Source organism: Crocuta crocuta, unplaced genomic scaffold, assembly GCF_008692635.1.
Source record: "Crocuta crocuta isolate KB4526 unplaced genomic scaffold, BGI_CrCroc_1.0 scaffold559, whole genome shotgun sequence".
Classification (NCBI taxonomy): domain Eukaryota; kingdom Metazoa; phylum Chordata; class Mammalia; order Carnivora; family Hyaenidae; genus Crocuta; species Crocuta crocuta.
The window spans coordinates 147,418-165,908 of record NW_027529454.1 but is presented as its reverse complement, the minus strand read 5'-3'; the positions used below and the strand labels follow the sequence as shown (position 1 = coordinate 165,908).

At 36.9% G+C, this 18,491-nt stretch overlaps 1 protein-coding gene across 1 annotated transcript in view; it reads left to right on the top strand.

Moving 5' to 3' along the window:
* The window catches only part of PRKAA2 (protein kinase AMP-activated catalytic subunit alpha 2), a 47,667-nt gene that overhangs the window by 20,705 nt on the left and 8,471 nt on the right, over positions 1-18,491 (top strand). The window contains exons 4-7 of the mRNA XM_077760766.1: positions 974-1,061; positions 2,729-2,953; positions 15,887-16,391; positions 17,848-17,974. Coding sequence (XP_077616892.1) covers positions 974-1,061; positions 2,729-2,953; positions 15,887-16,391; positions 17,848-17,974 — 945 coding nt within the window. The remainder of the gene's footprint in view (positions 1-973; positions 1,062-2,728; positions 2,954-15,886; positions 16,392-17,847; positions 17,975-18,491) is intronic.

The following is an 18,491-nucleotide window of genomic DNA, read 5'->3' as shown; positions in this document are numbered from 1 at the left end:
NAAAAAAAAAAAGGAGATACAGAAGAGATGTAAAAAGAATGGATTAAAAATATCTGCTTAAACAAACCAACAATCAGAATAGAAGTAATAAAAGGAAGAAAAAAAATACATTAAATAAGAATTGACCAAGAATCAAATCAGAAAATGCAAAACCGCTGGACTGATACCTGTTGGTGCCTTGGAACTGGTGACTGCAGCACTGGTCTGCAGCGCCCTCTGGTTCAGTGTCGGTCTTGCTTCCATAGATCTGCAGTTATCAGGCACGGAGGGGCGTGGTTTGGTGTAGGCGGCTCTTGCCTGCACTGTGGGTCCCTTGTCCCTTCCCTGAAGCCCAACCTTGTTGGAGATGGGGAGAAAATGGGACACCACTCTATCTCTCCTCCCCAGATCAGGTGTCCCCAACCACTCTGTTCAGGCTGTCCTCACAGTGCCGTGCAGACACGAGTGGCCTGTTTGCTCCGCTCCACTATCTCCTTGCACCTCCCAGGCACTCGGCTGAGATTCAGTCCTCGTCACCATAAGGATCCCTGTCTGTGCACCCCAATTCTGGGGTAGTGCCACTCACTCTGCCCAGCCAGCAAAGGCCTCTGGCTGGCAAGCGTCTACAGGGTCTTTTGTCTTTGGAGTGGGTATATACCTTCTTCCCACAGCAGTCAAGGGAAGGGTCCGCTCTCTCCAGCTGAGTCTCCAAGCTTGATACCGAGCCTGGGTCTGGCTCCTCTCCTCCCCAGGCTAGCGTACAGGGTGCAGGCCCCAGTCCAGNTTTAACCGACTGAGCCACCCAGGCGCCCACCACTGCTTTATTTTTTTAATAATTAAAAAATATGTATAGAAGATGAAAGACTTGATATTTTCCCTCATGTACTTATGTCTACTTTAAAAAATATCCAGTATAGGGGCGCCTGGGTGGCTTAGTNAAAAAAAAATAAATAAAAAATATCCAGTATAAAGTAAACGTTACTCTTATTTTCAGGATTGTCTAATATGATGTCGGATGGTGAATTTCTGCGAACTAGTTGTGGATCTCCCAATTATGCAGCACCTGAAGTCATCTCAGGCAGGTAATAATGGGTGGGTGGAGATGAAGCTTTTCATAATCTTTTGTTCATTTTAATAATTATGTATTCTGTTAGGAGGATAAGATTAACACAGTAGGAACAAGTTGCCCTTTTAATTTTTCCATTCTTTAAGAGAGAATAGCTTTATTAAATAATTTTTTAAATAGTTTAGATTTTGTTACAAGTGTATTTAAGGACTTTTTCTTTTTTCCAGGTATAATTTTTATTCTTAGTTATATTTGATATTATTAATGATACAGTAATAACAGAGAATAAATGTTTGTTGGACATAATTACAAAAGAATTGAAGCATTAAGTGCTTGATAGGACAGTATTAGTGTTCTTGGTCCCATTTATGGTGGCAATATATAACACACCTAGGTTCCCCTGTGCAGAATGCAGAGGTATAAGTCACTTAGACATTGCAATGAAAAGAAGAAAATATAAGGATGTAAGCAAAGAGTAAAGTGTTAATGGAAGAGATAAGAAGTGTACTGATGCTCATAAAACCCTTAGGTGAGCTTTTTCTCTCTATTCTCAAAGTTTCATGAGTCTGTGGTGATGCTAAATTATTGAAGAAAATTTAAAGGAGTTTTTCCATTAAAAAGTGACTGAAAGAAATCTTCATTTTCTTTATTTTGGAAAAGTACACATAAGAGAAAGCATTTGCTATATTCAAGCATTCCTATCAGATAGCCGTTAAATAATAATTTACATATTTTTAAATAAAGTACTATATAGAGTTTGTTTTATGTTTTGTCTTTAGAAGATTGAGGTTTTTTGGGGACAATATTGTCATTTCATGAAATTGAACTGTACAAGTAGAGTTTGGAACTTACCCATTGGTGTATATAAAAAATGTTTATACAGATTGCAGTGATAAACAAGACTGTCTACAGTGACCAATGTCTGATTTAAAAACTTAACAGAATTCTCTGAGAGAAAATACAGAAAAGGTATTATTGCAAGAACAGATATAGGAGTTTTGGATATTACATCAAATGACAGATAAATGATGCACCATTTTGAAATGGATTATATTCTTTTAATTGGAATAACAGATTTACTTTGTTACCTCAGACCCAGGTTTGTCAGTGTGCTATCAGGAGCATTTTAATACTGTATATAGGTGAGAGAAGAAAGGAATAATATTCCAGGCATAGGTTATGTGTAGCAAAGCTAACCTTAGTCCCGTGAGCTAACCTAACAAGCGTGGAATGAAAGTCATACTCAGGATAATGTTATACAGGACAAATACTGTCAAAGAGATGGCTGTAGAACTAGCTAGGCCCTGTAATTTTTCAAATACTCTATAAAATAGGTGTGTCAGGGAAAAAAATTCTGTTAAATATGCACTTTTTTCCTTGTAGTTTTATGATAAAACAATTTTACTTATACACTATAGTATTTTTTTTGAAGTTTATGGTTATCAGTAAGTTTGTGACAAAGAAAAATACTGCTTTCTTTTGGAAAACATGAATAGTAATTGCTTAGACCAATTCTCTGTGGGGAACAAGTATTGAGTGTTGGAGTGTGGCCATGGCCCTCATTGAAGGCCTGCAAATCAATATAAACCAGGTTTGTACTATGTACATACAGAAACCGGCTACACGCGGATGAGGAAAGGCGATACTTGTATTTCAGGTTTGTGTTGTCCTCCTTTTTCTTAGACTGTATGCAGGTCCTGAAGTTGACATCTGGAGCTGCGGAGTTATTTTGTATGCCCTTCTTTGTGGTACCCTCCCATTTGATGATGAGCACGTACCTACGTTATTTAAGAAGATCCGAGGTGGTGTTTTTTATATCCCAGAATATCTAAATCGTTCTGTTGCCACTCTCTTGATGCATATGCTGCAGGTTGACCCCCTGAAACGAGCAACTATCAAAGATATAAGGTGATTATTCTTTTTGAAACTGTTATGTGAATTTTGTAGTATTAATAACACTAATTGAATGCCTGCTTTATGTTAGTCTCTGTAACACTTAATTGCATAGGAATTTTACTTTCCTTTTTACACATACCTGATCAGGTCACTCATCTTTTTAAATATTTCAGATTGGGCACACCTGGGTGGCTCAGTCGGTTAAGCATCTGACTTCGGCTCAGGTCAGGATCTCAGGGTTAGTGGTTTCAAGCCCCATGTCAGGCTCTGTGCTGACAGCTCAGAGCCTGGAGCTTGCCTTGGATTCTGTGTCTCCCTCTCTCTCTGCCCTTCCCCCTCTTGGGCTTTATCTCTCTCTCTCTCAAAAATAAATAAATGTTAAAAAAAATTAAAAATATTTCAGATTGTTTCCCAAACGTTTTAGCTTAAGTAGCAAATCCTTCAAGGCCCTTCCTAATAAGGCTCCATTTCCTTTTGCTGAAGTCTCAGGCCTCACCACATGCTGGTACCAGTGCCTCAGCTACACTCAGCTTCTCTTTGTTCTTCAAAGAGCATATATTTCATGCCTTTATGTTTTAATTTATATTACTGTCTCTGATGCCTTTTCTGTCTTTTTTTGACCTAATAGATTTGCATTCACACTTTAAAATTCTTACGTATCACCTCCTGTGTGAAATGACTTATGATACCTCTAGGCAGTGTTAGTTGCTTCCACTTCTGTGATTTCCACATTTTGTTCATGGTTTTATTTTGTCATTGTCACTTGTATCTAGCTGTTACTCAGTGCATCTTCCTCCAGTCCTAAATTATAACTACATAAGGGTAGAGAGGGTGTCTTACTCATCTTAGTACACACAGTGCTAGAAGGCCCACGAGTGTAGTATATGCTGAGAAACTATTTGAATAAATTTCAGGGGTGGCTCAGTCAAGTGTCCAGCTCTTGATTTTGGTTCAGGTCATGATCTCACAGTTGTGGGATCGGAGCCCTGCGTCAGGCTCTGGGCTCACACTTTGGAGCCTGCTTGGGATTCTGTCTCTCCCTCGCTCTTTGCCCCTCCCCTGTGTACGCATGCATGTGTTCTCTCTTTCTTTCCCAAGATAAGTAAACTTAAAAAAAAGTGAATAAATTTCAAATGGAATACAAATGAAATGAAATTTATGTATTTTATATATGGTTGATGAAATAAAGCATTATAAGTTTTGCTAAGATTTTGAATAAAAAAATAACTGCTAGCACTGTGAAGGATTTCTTGTTATGTGAGAAACTTTGGAACGTGCAGTGTTACTGTGAATAGGACCTTGATCTAGCATACACAACCCACAGTAATTCATTACCTTCTAGTTTTTATTTACCGTGTTATGTTTCCCAGGGGTGTTTTTTTCTTTCTTTCTTTTTTTTTGTTCTTACCTAACATTTCATCACTTATTTATTTATAAACACATTCTTTTACCATCTCTCCAGAAATCTCTCCTCTTATAAGCCAGAATGGCTGTTTAGAGACCTTGGACTCTTAGACTGTTTAAAGGATGGACATAGAGGTTGTTGGTTTTGTTTGTTTGTTTGTTTCGTTTTTAACAAAACAATAGCTGCTGATCTCTTTTGCAAGCAGGGACTGATTGCTTTTGCATTTGTATACTTTTTTCTTCCCCTAGCTTTTATTCAGTGGTCCAGGCCTCATACATAAAATAAATGTGTGATTGAAAATGAGCACCAAGTTTAATTATGGAAATGAACTTAGCAGGAATAAAACCTTTTGTGTTCACAATTTTTTGTTTTTTTGTTTGTCTGTTTGTTTTAAATTAAACCCTGTGCCAGCATGGGGCTTAAACTCACAACTCAGAGATCAGGAGTCAACATGCTGTATGGACTGAGCCAGCCAAGCACCTGGGTCACTTAATTGGCTTTTCCTTAGAAAGAAAATTACAGATGCTGATACATATATTTGCACTTGTTTCTGTCAGCACATTCATTTAGAATAGGAAAAGTACCGATTCCTCTTGTGTTAAAATCGATACTTTTATGTTTACAAGTTTTAGATGAAAATTGTAAATAAAAGTCTATTAGGATGAAGTAATTTTATACATATGAATTTGATATAAGATAGCAGCATTCAGTACAAGTAGAAACTTCCACTTATAAAAAGATAGTGGCATTCATTTGTGTTCTCAAGATAACTTGAATTTATAGTTTCCATTATTTTTTATTTATCCAAATTCAGTTTTTTAATGTTTGGGATTCTTGATTCAATAAAATGCAGTTCAGCAGGGAAAGAATTACTAATTATTGAACAATTATTGTATACCAGGCATTTTGCTAGATATTGACATAGCACTGCGTGGTCTCTTAATAGGTAGCTGCTATTATTTTCATTTTACATACCATAAAACAGAAGCTTAAAATGGTTATTTGTTTGCTCTTATTAAATGTTAGGTTATTTAAATTAGGAATCAAGTATTAACATACACCAGGCATTGTGTATTTGATATGAATTAAATGTTGAGTAAATCTGTGTGTGTGGAAAATTACACAGCTAATAAGAGGCAGAAGTGAGTCTCAACTCAGAAATGCCTGAATTCAAAACCTGTCCTGTTTCCACTAACCCACACTGCTGCATCAGTTCTATGACAGCTGTCCTTCCTTTATTATACCAAAATATTTTATCTTTGTTATGCTGTTACATTCTTTTCTTTGTTTTTAAGAAAAGTAACTTTATTTCATAGAGGAAAAAAAAAAAAGCTGGGAGGGATTTTTCTGAACCAAAACCCACTGGAGAAAAGAGATCAGGCTGATGACAGTTTCTCACTGGCTGCTGTCACAGTCGTGATCAGCATAGCTTTCCCTGATGGGGTCTGTAAATGATACTGAGTGGTAGGGCTCTCCCTTCTAGCCTCCCTGCTCTCTTTTAGCTATGTTTCCCTTTATTCTCACACTTACTAGTGGTTTTGTGACCCAGCTGAACTTAACACAAGCTCAGAGGTGCTTTATCTGCTACTGTGGAAGGTATGGGGTGTGGATTGACCCACCGGGGTTTCAAATCTCACTCCCTTCAGGAGTTGCCTGCCAACCTCCAGGATCCAAGTTGTGCCCCTCTATAGCATCCAGGGTGGGGTTGGGCTGGCTGCAAAGAGGAGGTGCCCCACAGGGTCTCCCCTCCACAGCACACCTTGGTCCCTGCATCCACAGGTGCATTCTCAGGCCTGTGGGTGGTGGGCAGACCAAAAACATCCACACGCAGATGACTTAGCCCACCAGCTTATGGAGCACTGAGAGCAGAGCTCCCTTCCTTCCATGGTTGTGGTGGCATTGGCCTCGGGGTCGAGGTGCCCATGTCCTATATCCCAAGTTGTTATGCTACTACATTCTTATAGTTATTTCCATATAGGTCTTATTTTTCTTAAAAGGTGGTAAGCCGTTGGAGGCTAGAAAATATATCTCCGTATTCATTCATTTAATCATTTTTCATTTTATTATTCAGTAATTATTTATTTAGCATCTATTCTGCCCAAGGCCCTAGAGTACGTTCCGGGAATAGAGTGAGAGACAGGATAGACATTGTCTTCATGAAAATAACATTTTTGTATTCTCCCACGTGCCTTAAATTTAGTATTACTGTTATTACTAATAATAATAGTTAATACAATATATGGTTAAAAGTGACGGGTCTGAAGTTCATCTTTTAGTATGAATCCTAGTTTTTCTGTTTACTGTCAGCATACTACTTATTCTTTTTGTGCCTTAGTTACATCATATATAGTGGATATGTTGGTAGGAAGTCTTAAGTTGAACCATGTGTATTTATTTCTGTAGGTCTAAAAACAGCTGAATATCAGAAACTTTAGACATTCAACCTAATATAGTTAAAAGCTCTTAGAATAATGCCCAGCACACCATGTTAACATAGAAGACACCTTTTAGCTGCAGTTAAAGAAGTTTGGACATACTGTGAAATTTCTAAAATTTGGTAGTCTTTACAATTCATTTGGTCTCCTTTTAAAAAATATTTTTGAGTATGGTTGACACACACTGTTACATTATCCTCAGGTGTACAACATAGTGATTCAACTTCTCTGTGTGTTGTGCTATGCTCACCACAACTGTAGCTGCCATATGTTATCATCTAATGCTAACAGCATCATTGACTATATTCCCTGTGCTGTGCCTTTTATTCCTGTGACTTACTCATTCCATAACTGGAAGCCTGCATCTCCCCCTTGCCTTCTCATTTTGTCCATCCTTTCCAATACCATCCCCCTTCCCTGGCAGCCATCTCTTCTTTATTTATAGGTCTGATTCTGCTTTTTAAAATTTGTTTATTCATTTCCTTTTTTTGGATTCCACCTATGAGTGAAATAATGTGGTATTTATTTTTCCTCAGATTTACTTCATTTAGTATAATACCTTCTAGGTCCATTCATATTGTTGCACATGTCACAATACCATCCTTTTGAAAGGCTGTGTAATACTCCACCATACATGTATTCCACATGTTCTTTATCCATTTGTCGATAGACACTTAGGCTCTTCTATATCTTGGCTGTTGTAAATGGTGCTGCAGTAAATACAGGAGTGCTTATATATTTTTTGAATTAATGTTTTTGTTTTCTCTGGGTAAATACCCAGTAGTGAAATTATTGGATCATATGGTATTTCTATTTTAACTTTTTTTAAGTTTATTTATTTATTTTGAGATTATAATCTTGTGCGTGTGGGAGGAACAGAGAGAGAGGGAGAGAAGAATCCCAAGCAGGCTCCACACTGTCAGTGCAGAGCCCAGTGTGGGGCTCAAACCCATGAACATGAGATATGACCTGAGCCAAAACCAAGAGTCAGACACTTAACCAACCGACTGAGCCACCCAAGTGCTCCTCTATTTTAAAATTTTTGAGGACCCTCTGTACTGTTTTTTACAGTAGCTATACCAGTTTACATTCCCGGCACCAGTGTACAAGGGTTCCTTTTTGTCTGGAGCATTGCTAACATTTACTATTTCTTGTCTTTCTGATTTTAGCTACTCTGACTATTGTAAGGTGATACCTCGTGGTTTTGATTGTGATTTCCCTGATTACAGAGGTTGAACATCTTTTCATGTGTCTGTTGGCCATCTGTATGTTTTCTTTGGAAGAATGTCTATTCAAGTCTCTGCCTATTTTTTAATCGATTGTTTTTTGTTTTGTTTTGGTGTTGTGTTGTATAAGTTCTTTATATATTTTGAATATTAACCCTTTATTGGATATGTTATTTGCAAGTATCTTTTCCTATTTGGTAGGTTGCCTTTTTGTTTTGTTGATGGTTTCCTTCACTGCAAACGCTTTTTATTTGATGTAGTCCCAGTAGTTTATTTGTGCTCTTGTTTCCCTTGACTTAGGAAACATATATAGAAAAAAGTTGTTACGGCTAGTGTCAGAGATATTATTGTCTGTGTTTGCCTGTAGGAATTTTATGGTTTCAGATCTCTCACTTAGGTTTTTAATCCATTTTGAGTTTATTTTTTATATGGTATTAGAAAGCCATCCAGTTCCATTCTTTTACATATAGGTGTCCAATTTTCTCAGCATTGTTTATTGAAGAGACTGTCTTCTTCATTATATTTTCTTGCCTCTTTTGTCATAGAGTAATAGACCATGTAAGCATAGGTTTATTTCTGGGCTCTCTGTTCTGTTCCATTGTTACGTGTGTCAGTTTTTGTGTGAGTACCATACTGTTTTGGTTACTGTAGCTTTATAGTGCATCTCGAAATCTGGGATTGTGATCCTTCCAGCTTTTTTTCTTCCTCAATATTGCCTTGGCTATTTGAAGTGTTTTATAGTTCCATACAAATTTTAAGATTGTTATAATTCTGTGAAAAATTGCTTTGGGTAGTTTGGACATTTTAACAATGTTCATTCTGGGGCATCTGAGTTACTCAGTTAAGCATCTGACTCTTGATCTTGGCTCAGGTCATGAGCTCCTGGATCTTGAGATCCGCTGACAATGGGGAGCCTGCTTGGGATTCTCTCTCTCTCNCCCCCCCCCCTTTCTGCCCTTCCCCTGCTCGTGTGTGTGTGTGTGTGTGTGCGCATGTGCATTCTCTCTCTAAGTAAATAAATAAACTTTAAAAAAAATTCATTCTTCCAGTCTGTGAGCATGGTCTTTAGCTTCCTTAGTCAAATTTATTCCTAGGTATTTTATTATTTCTGGTGCATTTGTAAATGGAATTGTTTTCATAATTTCTCTTTCTAGTACTTTATTATTAGTGTGTAGAAATGCAGTTGATTTGTAGGTATCTGCAATTTTCAGTAATTTCTTGAAAAATACTACTAGAATTAGTTTTTTGGTAGTCTTTAGGATTTTTTACGTATAATATGTCGTTTGCAAATTGTGACAGTTTGATTTTTTTTTTTTTTTACCAATTTGGATCCCTTTTGTTTCCATTTCTTGTCTGATTGCTATAGTTGGGATGTCCAGTACTATGTTGAAAAAAGTGGTAAGAGTAGACATCATTGTCTTATTCCCCATCTTAGGGGAAAAGCTCTTGGTTTTTCACCATTGAGTATGATGTTAGCTGTGGGTTTTTCATATATGGCTTTCTATCATGTTGAGATCTTTTCCCTCTGAACCCACTTTTTTGGGGTTTTTCTTCATGAACAGATACTGAATTTTGTCAAATGAGATGATCATTTGATTTTTGTTTAGTTGATTTTGTGTATTAGGGTGATTGATTTGCAAATGTTGAACCATCCTTGCATCCCCCAGAACAAATCCCACTTGATTGTGATGAGTGATCCTTTTAATGTGTTGTTTAATGTGGTTTGTTTTTTTTTGTTTTTTGTTTTTTAAAGATTTTTGTGTCTGTTCATCAGGGATATTGGCTGGTAATTTTCTATTTTTGTAATGTCTTTGTCTGGTTTTGGTATGAGGATAATGCTGGCCTCATAGAATGTATTTGGAAGTTTTCCTTACTCTTTTTTTTTTTCTTTTGACAAGTTTGAGGAGAATAGTAAGTATTAACTCTTCTTTCAGTGTTTCACTGTGAATCCATCTGATCCTGGACTTTTATTTTTTGGTAGGTTCTTCATTACTGATTCAATTTTGTATATTAGTTTGGTCTGTTTAGATTTTCTATTTCATCCTGATTTAGTTTTGGAAGACTATCTTTCTAGGAATTTATCCACTTTTTCTTGGTTATCCAATTTGTTGGCATATAACTTTTTGTAATATTCTCTGATAATCCTTTGTATTTTTGTGGTATCACTTGTTAGTCCGCCTCTTTTGTTTCTCATTTTATTTGGGCCTTTTTTCTTTTTTTTCCTGATGAGTCTGGTGAAGGGTTTATCAATTTTGTTTATGGTTTCAAAGAACCAGTGCTTGATTTCATTGATTTTTTTTTTCCTACTGTTTTTTAGTCTTTATATCATTTATTTCTACTCTGATCTTTATTATATGCTCCAAATCACCTTGGACTTTGTTCTTCTTTTTCTAGTTCCTTTTAGGAGTAAGATTAGATGGTTTATATGAGCTTTTATTTATTTGTTTATTTTCAGTTATTGAGGTAGGCCTGTATTGCTATATAATTCCCTTAGAATTGTTTTCACTGCATCTTGGAGATTTTGGATGGTTGTGTTTTCATTTTCATGGAGTCTCCATAACTCATTGAGTCTTAAGTCATGCATCGAATTGGTTATCAGATAGTAGTGACAGACAATTTCTGATGGCTGTGTAGTAGCCCATGGGAAATAAACTGATGCTGTCTCAGGCAAACCCTCATTAACATTCTGGATACGGGTTCCCTTGATAGAGCTAATTCATAAACTGACTCCTGAAAATCAAAAGCTGGGAGTATAACTTTTTAACTGGCAATTTTCTTATGGTAAATAATTGTCCTTTGTCTAAATGAATGAATTAAAAATAAAAATGTGAATTCTTTCCCCTTTTTATGATTTTTAAACATTTATTTTTTGGTAATTTATATACTGTAAGTTTGCTCCTTGTATAATTCAGTGGTTCTTATATATTCACCAAGTTGTAGATTTGTCACAATTTTTTAAAAAAAAAATTTAACATATATTTATTTTTGAGAGAGAGCACAAGCAGGGGAGGGGCAGAGAGAGAGAGAGAGCCATAGAATTGGAAGCAGGCTCCAGGCTCTGAGCTATCAGCACAGAGCCTGATGCATAGCTAGAACCCATGGACCATGAGATCATGACCTGAGCCGAAGTCAGCCATTTAACCAGCTGAGCCACCCAGGCTCCCCATTCATCACCATTTTCTAATTCCCTAAGAAAAACTCCATACTCTTTAGCAGTCATTACTCATTTTCCCCTCCTTTTATCCCTTGGAAGCCAGTAATCTACTTTCTGCCTTTACATATTTGCCTATTCTGAAAGTTTCATATAAATGGAATCATATAGCATGTAGCCTTTTAAGTCTAGCTACTTTCATGTAGCATAATGTTTTCAAGGCTCCTTCATGATGTAGCATGTATCAGTCCTTCATTCCCTTTTTCTTGAAAAGTACTCCATTGTATAGATACAGTACATTTTGTTCATCCGTCATTTAATGGATACTTGAATTGTTTCCACTTTTTGGCTTTTAAGAATAATGTTGCTATGCACATTTGTGCACAAGTTTTTTACGGTCACGTTTCCATTTCTTTTGGGTGTATGCCTAGAGTTTGCAATTCTTGTATGTTGTTGCTGCTGCTCTTCTTGTTTAGTGATTTTACTGAACTAATTCCATAAATTTTATATATTTTGTCATGCTTGGCCACAGAAATCTCTGCTTGGTTAGCTTAATAGCCACCTTATTATTAGAGCTTTCCTCGAATGCGTTGATCTAAGGAGTCTTCCAGCCTTTGCTGTGCACATGTCTTCATTGCTCCACTGAGAAGCTCATAACTCTGCTTTAGTCTTCACTTCCTTCCTGTCAGCACAGAGATTCCATGTGAGCCAGTAATTAGAAATGAGGGTAGTTCTTGGACATATATACAGCCCTGCATATGGACATGGCCTTCTTGAGTCCCAGGAATATATTAGAGTATTTCAAAGATCGCAGTGGAATTCTTATTCCTCAAGTTTTCATTTTAAGGGTTTTGGTTAGCTTCTTTCTTGCTCCAACTCTTACTGCCTCTTTAGGCAGCAGGGATGTCAGACAGATGCCATTGATTGTTTTTGACAAATGTCCCAGGGAGAAGGCTGTTTGCAGCGAGGGAGCTCTGAATCAGGTCAGATAAAGACAAGGCTCGCAAAGTGATTTTCAGGGAACTGCCAGACATGTCAAATAATGACAGTTGTATAGGGATAGGACTTTGGAGAATTCTAAACCTATTCTGCTCTAATTCTAAACCAATTTCCCCTTAGTGGTTGTTAGGCTGCTAGTTTTCTGGGCTACCATGATTGTGATGCTGTTGGTTTTCAAGGCTACCATGGAAATGGGGGAAAGGAAGGTAGATACAGGGCAGTTTAAAATGTCTCACATCTCACTGTTTTTACCGAGATCAGCTGTTTTCCTGAGTAAATACTTATCAGGTTTTTGCAGGCTTTTGGTTAATTTCCAGGGTTCTGGAAGAGTCGGTTTGATCATTTTTGCTAGTAATCTTCATGTTTTTATGGAAGAGTGAATTTTTGGAGTTCATTTGAAAGTGCTCATCTTCCCTATTTGTCATTGATATTTTAAAAATGTTAGACATACAATTTCTTACATCTATTTCTTTTGAAGAAATTAACACCTCACATTTTTATTAAGCCTTGGGTGCTTAGTCTGATACTGGAAATAAACACATTAATGAATTCATTTTGGTTTTCATACTGAGTGTATTCATCATTTATTTATTTTGCATCTACTGAGCATTTACACAATATTGGTAATGGAATATAACTAAGTAAGGCATGATGCTGTTTCAAGGAGCTCTGAGTTTATTGGGTAAGATTAAGAAAAAAAATCAACACCTATAATCATCACCATGTCAGACGGTGAGTGTTCTGTACAAAGATCTACTAGATGCTGTAGAAGATTTACTTTTGTATCATCCTTGGGGCCTGGCATACCATTATTTCCCTGGGACTGCTGCACGAGCATCGTCAACATCATCATCATTTTTGTCTTTTCAATTCAATTTCTCTGTCACAAGCAGAATGATCTTCACAGAATGCAGATTAGATCAGGTCACCGTCACCCCTGTCTCTAAATTCTTTCACTGATTTTCATCAAGTATAGGTTCTAGGCCCCAAATCTTTCTTACCGCTTCCAGCTGTCAGAAATGTCTGATATGTTTTGACCTTCCCACCTGTAACTCATGCTCTCATGACAGTGGCCTCAGTCCTCTTGCTGCTTGAACATGGCACAACTCTTTCTTGTCTCAGTCTTTACGTGTATTGTTTCTTTTGCTGGGAATACGTGTTTCCCAGCTCTTTGCTTAGCTGATTTCTGATCATCCTGTTATCTGCATAGATACCACTCAGTAGCTTCCCTAATCAGACGCATCCCATTCTTTTATATATTCTTATTTTACAGTGTGCTTTCCACTAAGAATTGTGATCACAGGATTTTCATGTTTGTGCATTTGTAACTGTGTATTTTTTTTTGAGCATTTGTTGTATCTGTATACAGCTAGAATATAATCTCTGTGAGGATGAGAGTCCTTTTGTCATAGTATAACCTTAAAAATTTATTTTTATTAAAACTTTTTTTAATGTTTACTTTTTTTCAGACTTACCATTTTTATTCTAGAACTTTCAAATATAAGTTATATCATTTTTCATGAAACAAGAATAAAAATCTTCATCTGGGAGAAATTTTTAAAACTTTTTGGCACAAGATGGATAATTAAGTTTTTTAATATTTAATGGACTAGTTAGCCAGGAATATCTTGAAAAACCATGATGATTAACAAAGGAATTACTAAAAGACGTTTTTTTTGGAAATACGCGTTTTTCTCGTTTTATTGTAATTCGTCACTAGACTCTCCCTGTGATGCCGTGTGGTGCTCCACTCTGTTTTTGTTTTTTTTGTTATTTTTTTTTAATAGTTTATTGTCAAGTTGGTTTCCATATAACACCCAGTGCTCATCCCCACAAGTACCCTCCTCCATGCCCATCACCCGCCTCCCGTTCCCCCCACCCCATCTGCCCTCAGTTTGTTCTCAGCATTCAAGAGTCTCTCATGGTTTGCCTCCCTCCCTCTCCCCCACTATTTTCCGCCGTCTTCTTCCTCATGGTCCTTCGTTAGGTTCTAATCCTAATCCTCCTATACGCNATTGTTTCCTTTGCCGTGCAGCAGCTTTTAATCTTGATGAAGTCCCAGTAGTTCATTTTTGCTCTTGACTCCCTTGCCTTTGGGGATGTAATGTTTATTTATTTTTGAGAGAGACAGAGAGCACAAATGGGGGAGGGGCAGAGAGAGAGGGAGACACAGAATTCCAAGCAGGTTCCAGGCTCTGAGGTGTCAGCACAGAGCCCGATGTGGGGCTCGAACTCATGAGTCGCGAGATCATGACCTGAGCTGAAGTCAGATGCCCGACGAACTGAGCCACCCAGGTGCCCCAAAAAGTTTTTTAAAAATGTTTGTTTGTTTTGTTTATTTATTTAGAGAGAGCGATAGCAGGAGAGGGGCAGAGAATCCCAAGTAGGCTCTGTGCTGTTCATGTGGGACTCAAACCCACAAACTGTGAGTTCATGACCTGAAGCTGAAATCAAGAGTCAGATGGTTAACCAACTGAGTCATCCAGGCGCCTCATCATCATATACACTTAGCTGATATTCATAAATGAAACAATCCGTCAATAGAAAGCATTCTAGTAAAATATATATTGATCTGAATTTAGCTTAGGGAGTGCCCAGTTCTATCAGTAGCAATGTTTGTGCACAAAGGAATAGTACATGTTAGTCCGATGAAAAGGGATGGGATATTCTAGGATGGTAGTAGTTACATCATGTACAGATGCCCAGAAGTGTGAGAAAATAAGATTTAGGAGAGCGATTATGAAACTTTTTGGTTTTAGTATTCCTTTACAGTCTTAAAATTGAGGATTCCAAAGAATTGTGTTTTTTTAATGCAGGTTATATCGATATCTGAGAAACTTAAAAAAGACATTTAATTCACTTAAAAATAATGCTAAAGCAGTACCTTTACTACTTGTTAATCTAAATAAATAGCTTCTCTGAAAAATAACCAAAAAGAAAATGGTAACAAGAGTGGCGTTTTTCAGATTCTCTTAAGTGTTGGGCTTAATCCGAGACAGCGGCTAGGTTCTTCTGTCTACTTCTTCATTCTGTCTGTTGCAGTATGTTGTATGTTAATTACAGTGCATGAAGAAAGTCTGACATCAAATATGTGGTTGGAAAGGGAAGCACGCTTTTAATAGTCTTAGGCAGTTGTGGATATTCTTCTTTGATATTAAGCCAAAGCTTAACGTGTTAGTTGCAGTACCAAATGAAAAAAGATATCAGTGTACTTTTGTATTATATTACATTAAAATCCACAGGTCACTTTTGTGTTTTATCCATGTATGATTCTGTAACCTCATGTGTTGGTCGTTTTGAAAATACTGGGTTATTGAGTTAGAAAGATTTTCCAGATGGTGACCTGTTCATTATTACACTATTAGAAACCATATTCACTGTTACCACTCTAAAGTTATCAACAAAGTCTTTAGTAGGAAGCTGTGAAGCCAGTGGAGGCAGATACAAATTACATAAAATTCTAAAATTTAGCTTGAAAGCTTAAACTTTATCCTCGGCAACAAACACTACCAGTTGTTTCTTTTGAAGTGATAGGCTCGTTCTACTTACCTCTGAGAAAATTTCAGCCAAATATCTACATCTGAATAGGGTGGGGGTCAATTAACTTACCCAGGGTCACATCGAGAACAGGTCTTTCTGATTCTGTCATATTGTACTGCCCCATATATAAATTATTTGGGACTTGCTAAAGCCTGTTCTTACAATAGTGTATTGTGGTATTTTTCCTAGAGAGCATGAATGGTTTAAACAAGATTTGCCCACTTACTTATTTCCTGAAGACCCCTCCTATGATGCTAACGTCATTGATGATGAGGCTGTGAGAGAAGTGTGTGAAAAATTTGAGTGCACAGAATCAGAAGTCATGAACAGTTTGTACAGTGGTGACCCTCAAGACCAGCTTGCAGTGGCTTATCATCTTGTCATTGACAACCGGAGAATAATGAACCAAGCCAGTGAGTTCTACCTCGCCTCTAGCCCCCCAACTGGTTCCTTTATGGATGACAGTGCCATGCATATTCCCCCAGGCGTGAAACCTCATCCGGAAAGGATGCCACCTCTTATAGCAGACAGCCCTAAAGCAAGATGTCCACTGGATGCACTGAATACAACTAAGCCCAAATCTTTAGCTGTGAAAAAAGCCAAGTGGCATCTTGGAATCAGAAGTCAAAGCAAACCATACGACATTATGGCTGAAGTCTACCGAGCTATGAAACAGCTGGATTTTGAATGGAAGGTAGGAAATTGCAGTATATTAAGATCATTTGTAAAAGGTTGGTTTTTTTTTTCTTTTTTTCTTTTTGTGTTTATGTTTTTGTATCGTAAGCTGTTTGGAACTGTTGAGTTCTTAGGGTAAATAAAAAAGTTGTTTTTGATTTAGTGATTTAGATACAAATGTAGTGGTGGTGTTGCTTCTGGATGATAAATCCTGTTTTCCCCATTAATATACCACATGCATTCAAAACTAAAGTGTAAGGATGACGAGTTGTTAGTGTGGGGGACCTCTGATATTTTGAATTAGCGACTAGCATTCTTTGGCAAGAAGGAGAAAGTAATCAACCTGAAATCACCCAAGAAAATTGCCCACCTATTTCCACCTGCATCATAGCAATAAAAAGTCATGTGTCTTCACCGAAGCTGTTTAACTTTTTGCTCTTTTCTTTTTTTTTCCCACTTGCTATAGCTGTTAGTGGTCAATACAAATGATACCATCAGTATATATTCCTTTAGTTAACAAATACTTTTCTCTAGGTTGAGAAAATCTCTTTTATTTGTCTAGTGCTTTTAATCCTTAGTTATGGTATATTTTTCTTACTCTCAGTCCTTAGTTTTCCTTTTTTCAAATTAGTGCTCAAATTCATTGCAATTCTCTTTGAGTCTGTGTTGAGGGAAAAACATTTTTTTTCCATCTCAGTATCCTTTTTCACTCTTGTTTCTTTATTGAAGACTATGAATACATTTTTAAAGGAAGAAGAAAAACATTCAAATGCACCATGCATATATTCATTTGACATGTTTGAAAAATTAGTCCTTTTCATTTTATTGTAACATGAAATGAATAAGCAAAATGATATTTCCTTAAATCATTTAAAAACATATCTGAAGCAATTCATTTAAAAGAGAGACATCAATGTCTTTAAAATTCCATCCTGAAAAAAACTTGAAACTAATTTGATAGATGATTTGAAAACCCAGAATCGTCTTTTTTCTGAGCTGTAGTTTTCTTATCTTCAAAAGGCAAATCATACTTCCTCACAGAAGTATTATTGCAGTACTTAAATTCTGTGACAGTACCTGTATATACTGCCTAATGCAAACCATTAACACATTGGTTCTCTTCTATTCCTTCTACTTCATATTAATAATAGGCAGAAATGTTTAAGTTGAGGCTGGGTAACCAGAATTACTGTTGATGTTTTAGAGTGGAGGCATATCTCGAATGAGAGCTAGACACTCTATAATCTCTAAGTTCCCTTTAAGTGTCAGTTGCTCTGTACAGACAGTACTATCAGTAGAGATTAAGTAAATACCAAGCTGTTATGTAATATGTATTTAAAAAAAGATCATTCAGAATTCCTACTCTACCCCATCTCTCTCATTTGTTTCTTTTGCTATTCTTTGCAATAAGAAGGAAGATATTTTTTAGTTTTTATTTGTAACATTTTTCCTTAAAAAAAGATTTCCCATTTTAGGTAGTGAATGCATACCATCTTCGTGTAAGAAGAAAAAATCCAGTGACTGGCAATTATGTGAAAATGAGCTTACAACTTTACCTGGTTGACAACAGAAGCTATCTTTTGGACTTTAAAAGCATTGATGGTAAGGAAGCTATGCAGGCATGAGCTCTGAGAAGATAAAACTTGGCACTAGTTGAAAAGATGTTCAAATCATCTCAAAGACATGGTGGTAGGTCTTCTGTACTGGTTTTTTAGTAATCCAGAGTTGACTAAAAATGTAAGTGAAATGAAAAGGTTTGAAGACATCTGGAGTATCTCTAATCCAGCACCTCTTCAAAAGAAATGCCTCCTTAGCATAAAAAAATTACTTGAAGTTGGTGGCTGTGGAGCAAAAGTAAGGAACAGTAGAGAAGCAATTTTTACCTAAACTTGGCTGATGTTGTCTGGTTCTTTGTCATATTTCCCCATTCATATGTTATTACCATTAGGATTGTAATATTTACACTTCCCTGTTTATCAGCCTCCTTCATCCTGGTTGGCCAAATGGTCTTTCCTGGGATTCAGCCCATTCGTCTGCCCCAGTTGTCCAGGAGATGAAGGAATCTGCAGGTGGTTGTGGGTTGTGTCTAAGTACTTAATGTGTGCCAGAAGTCAAACCT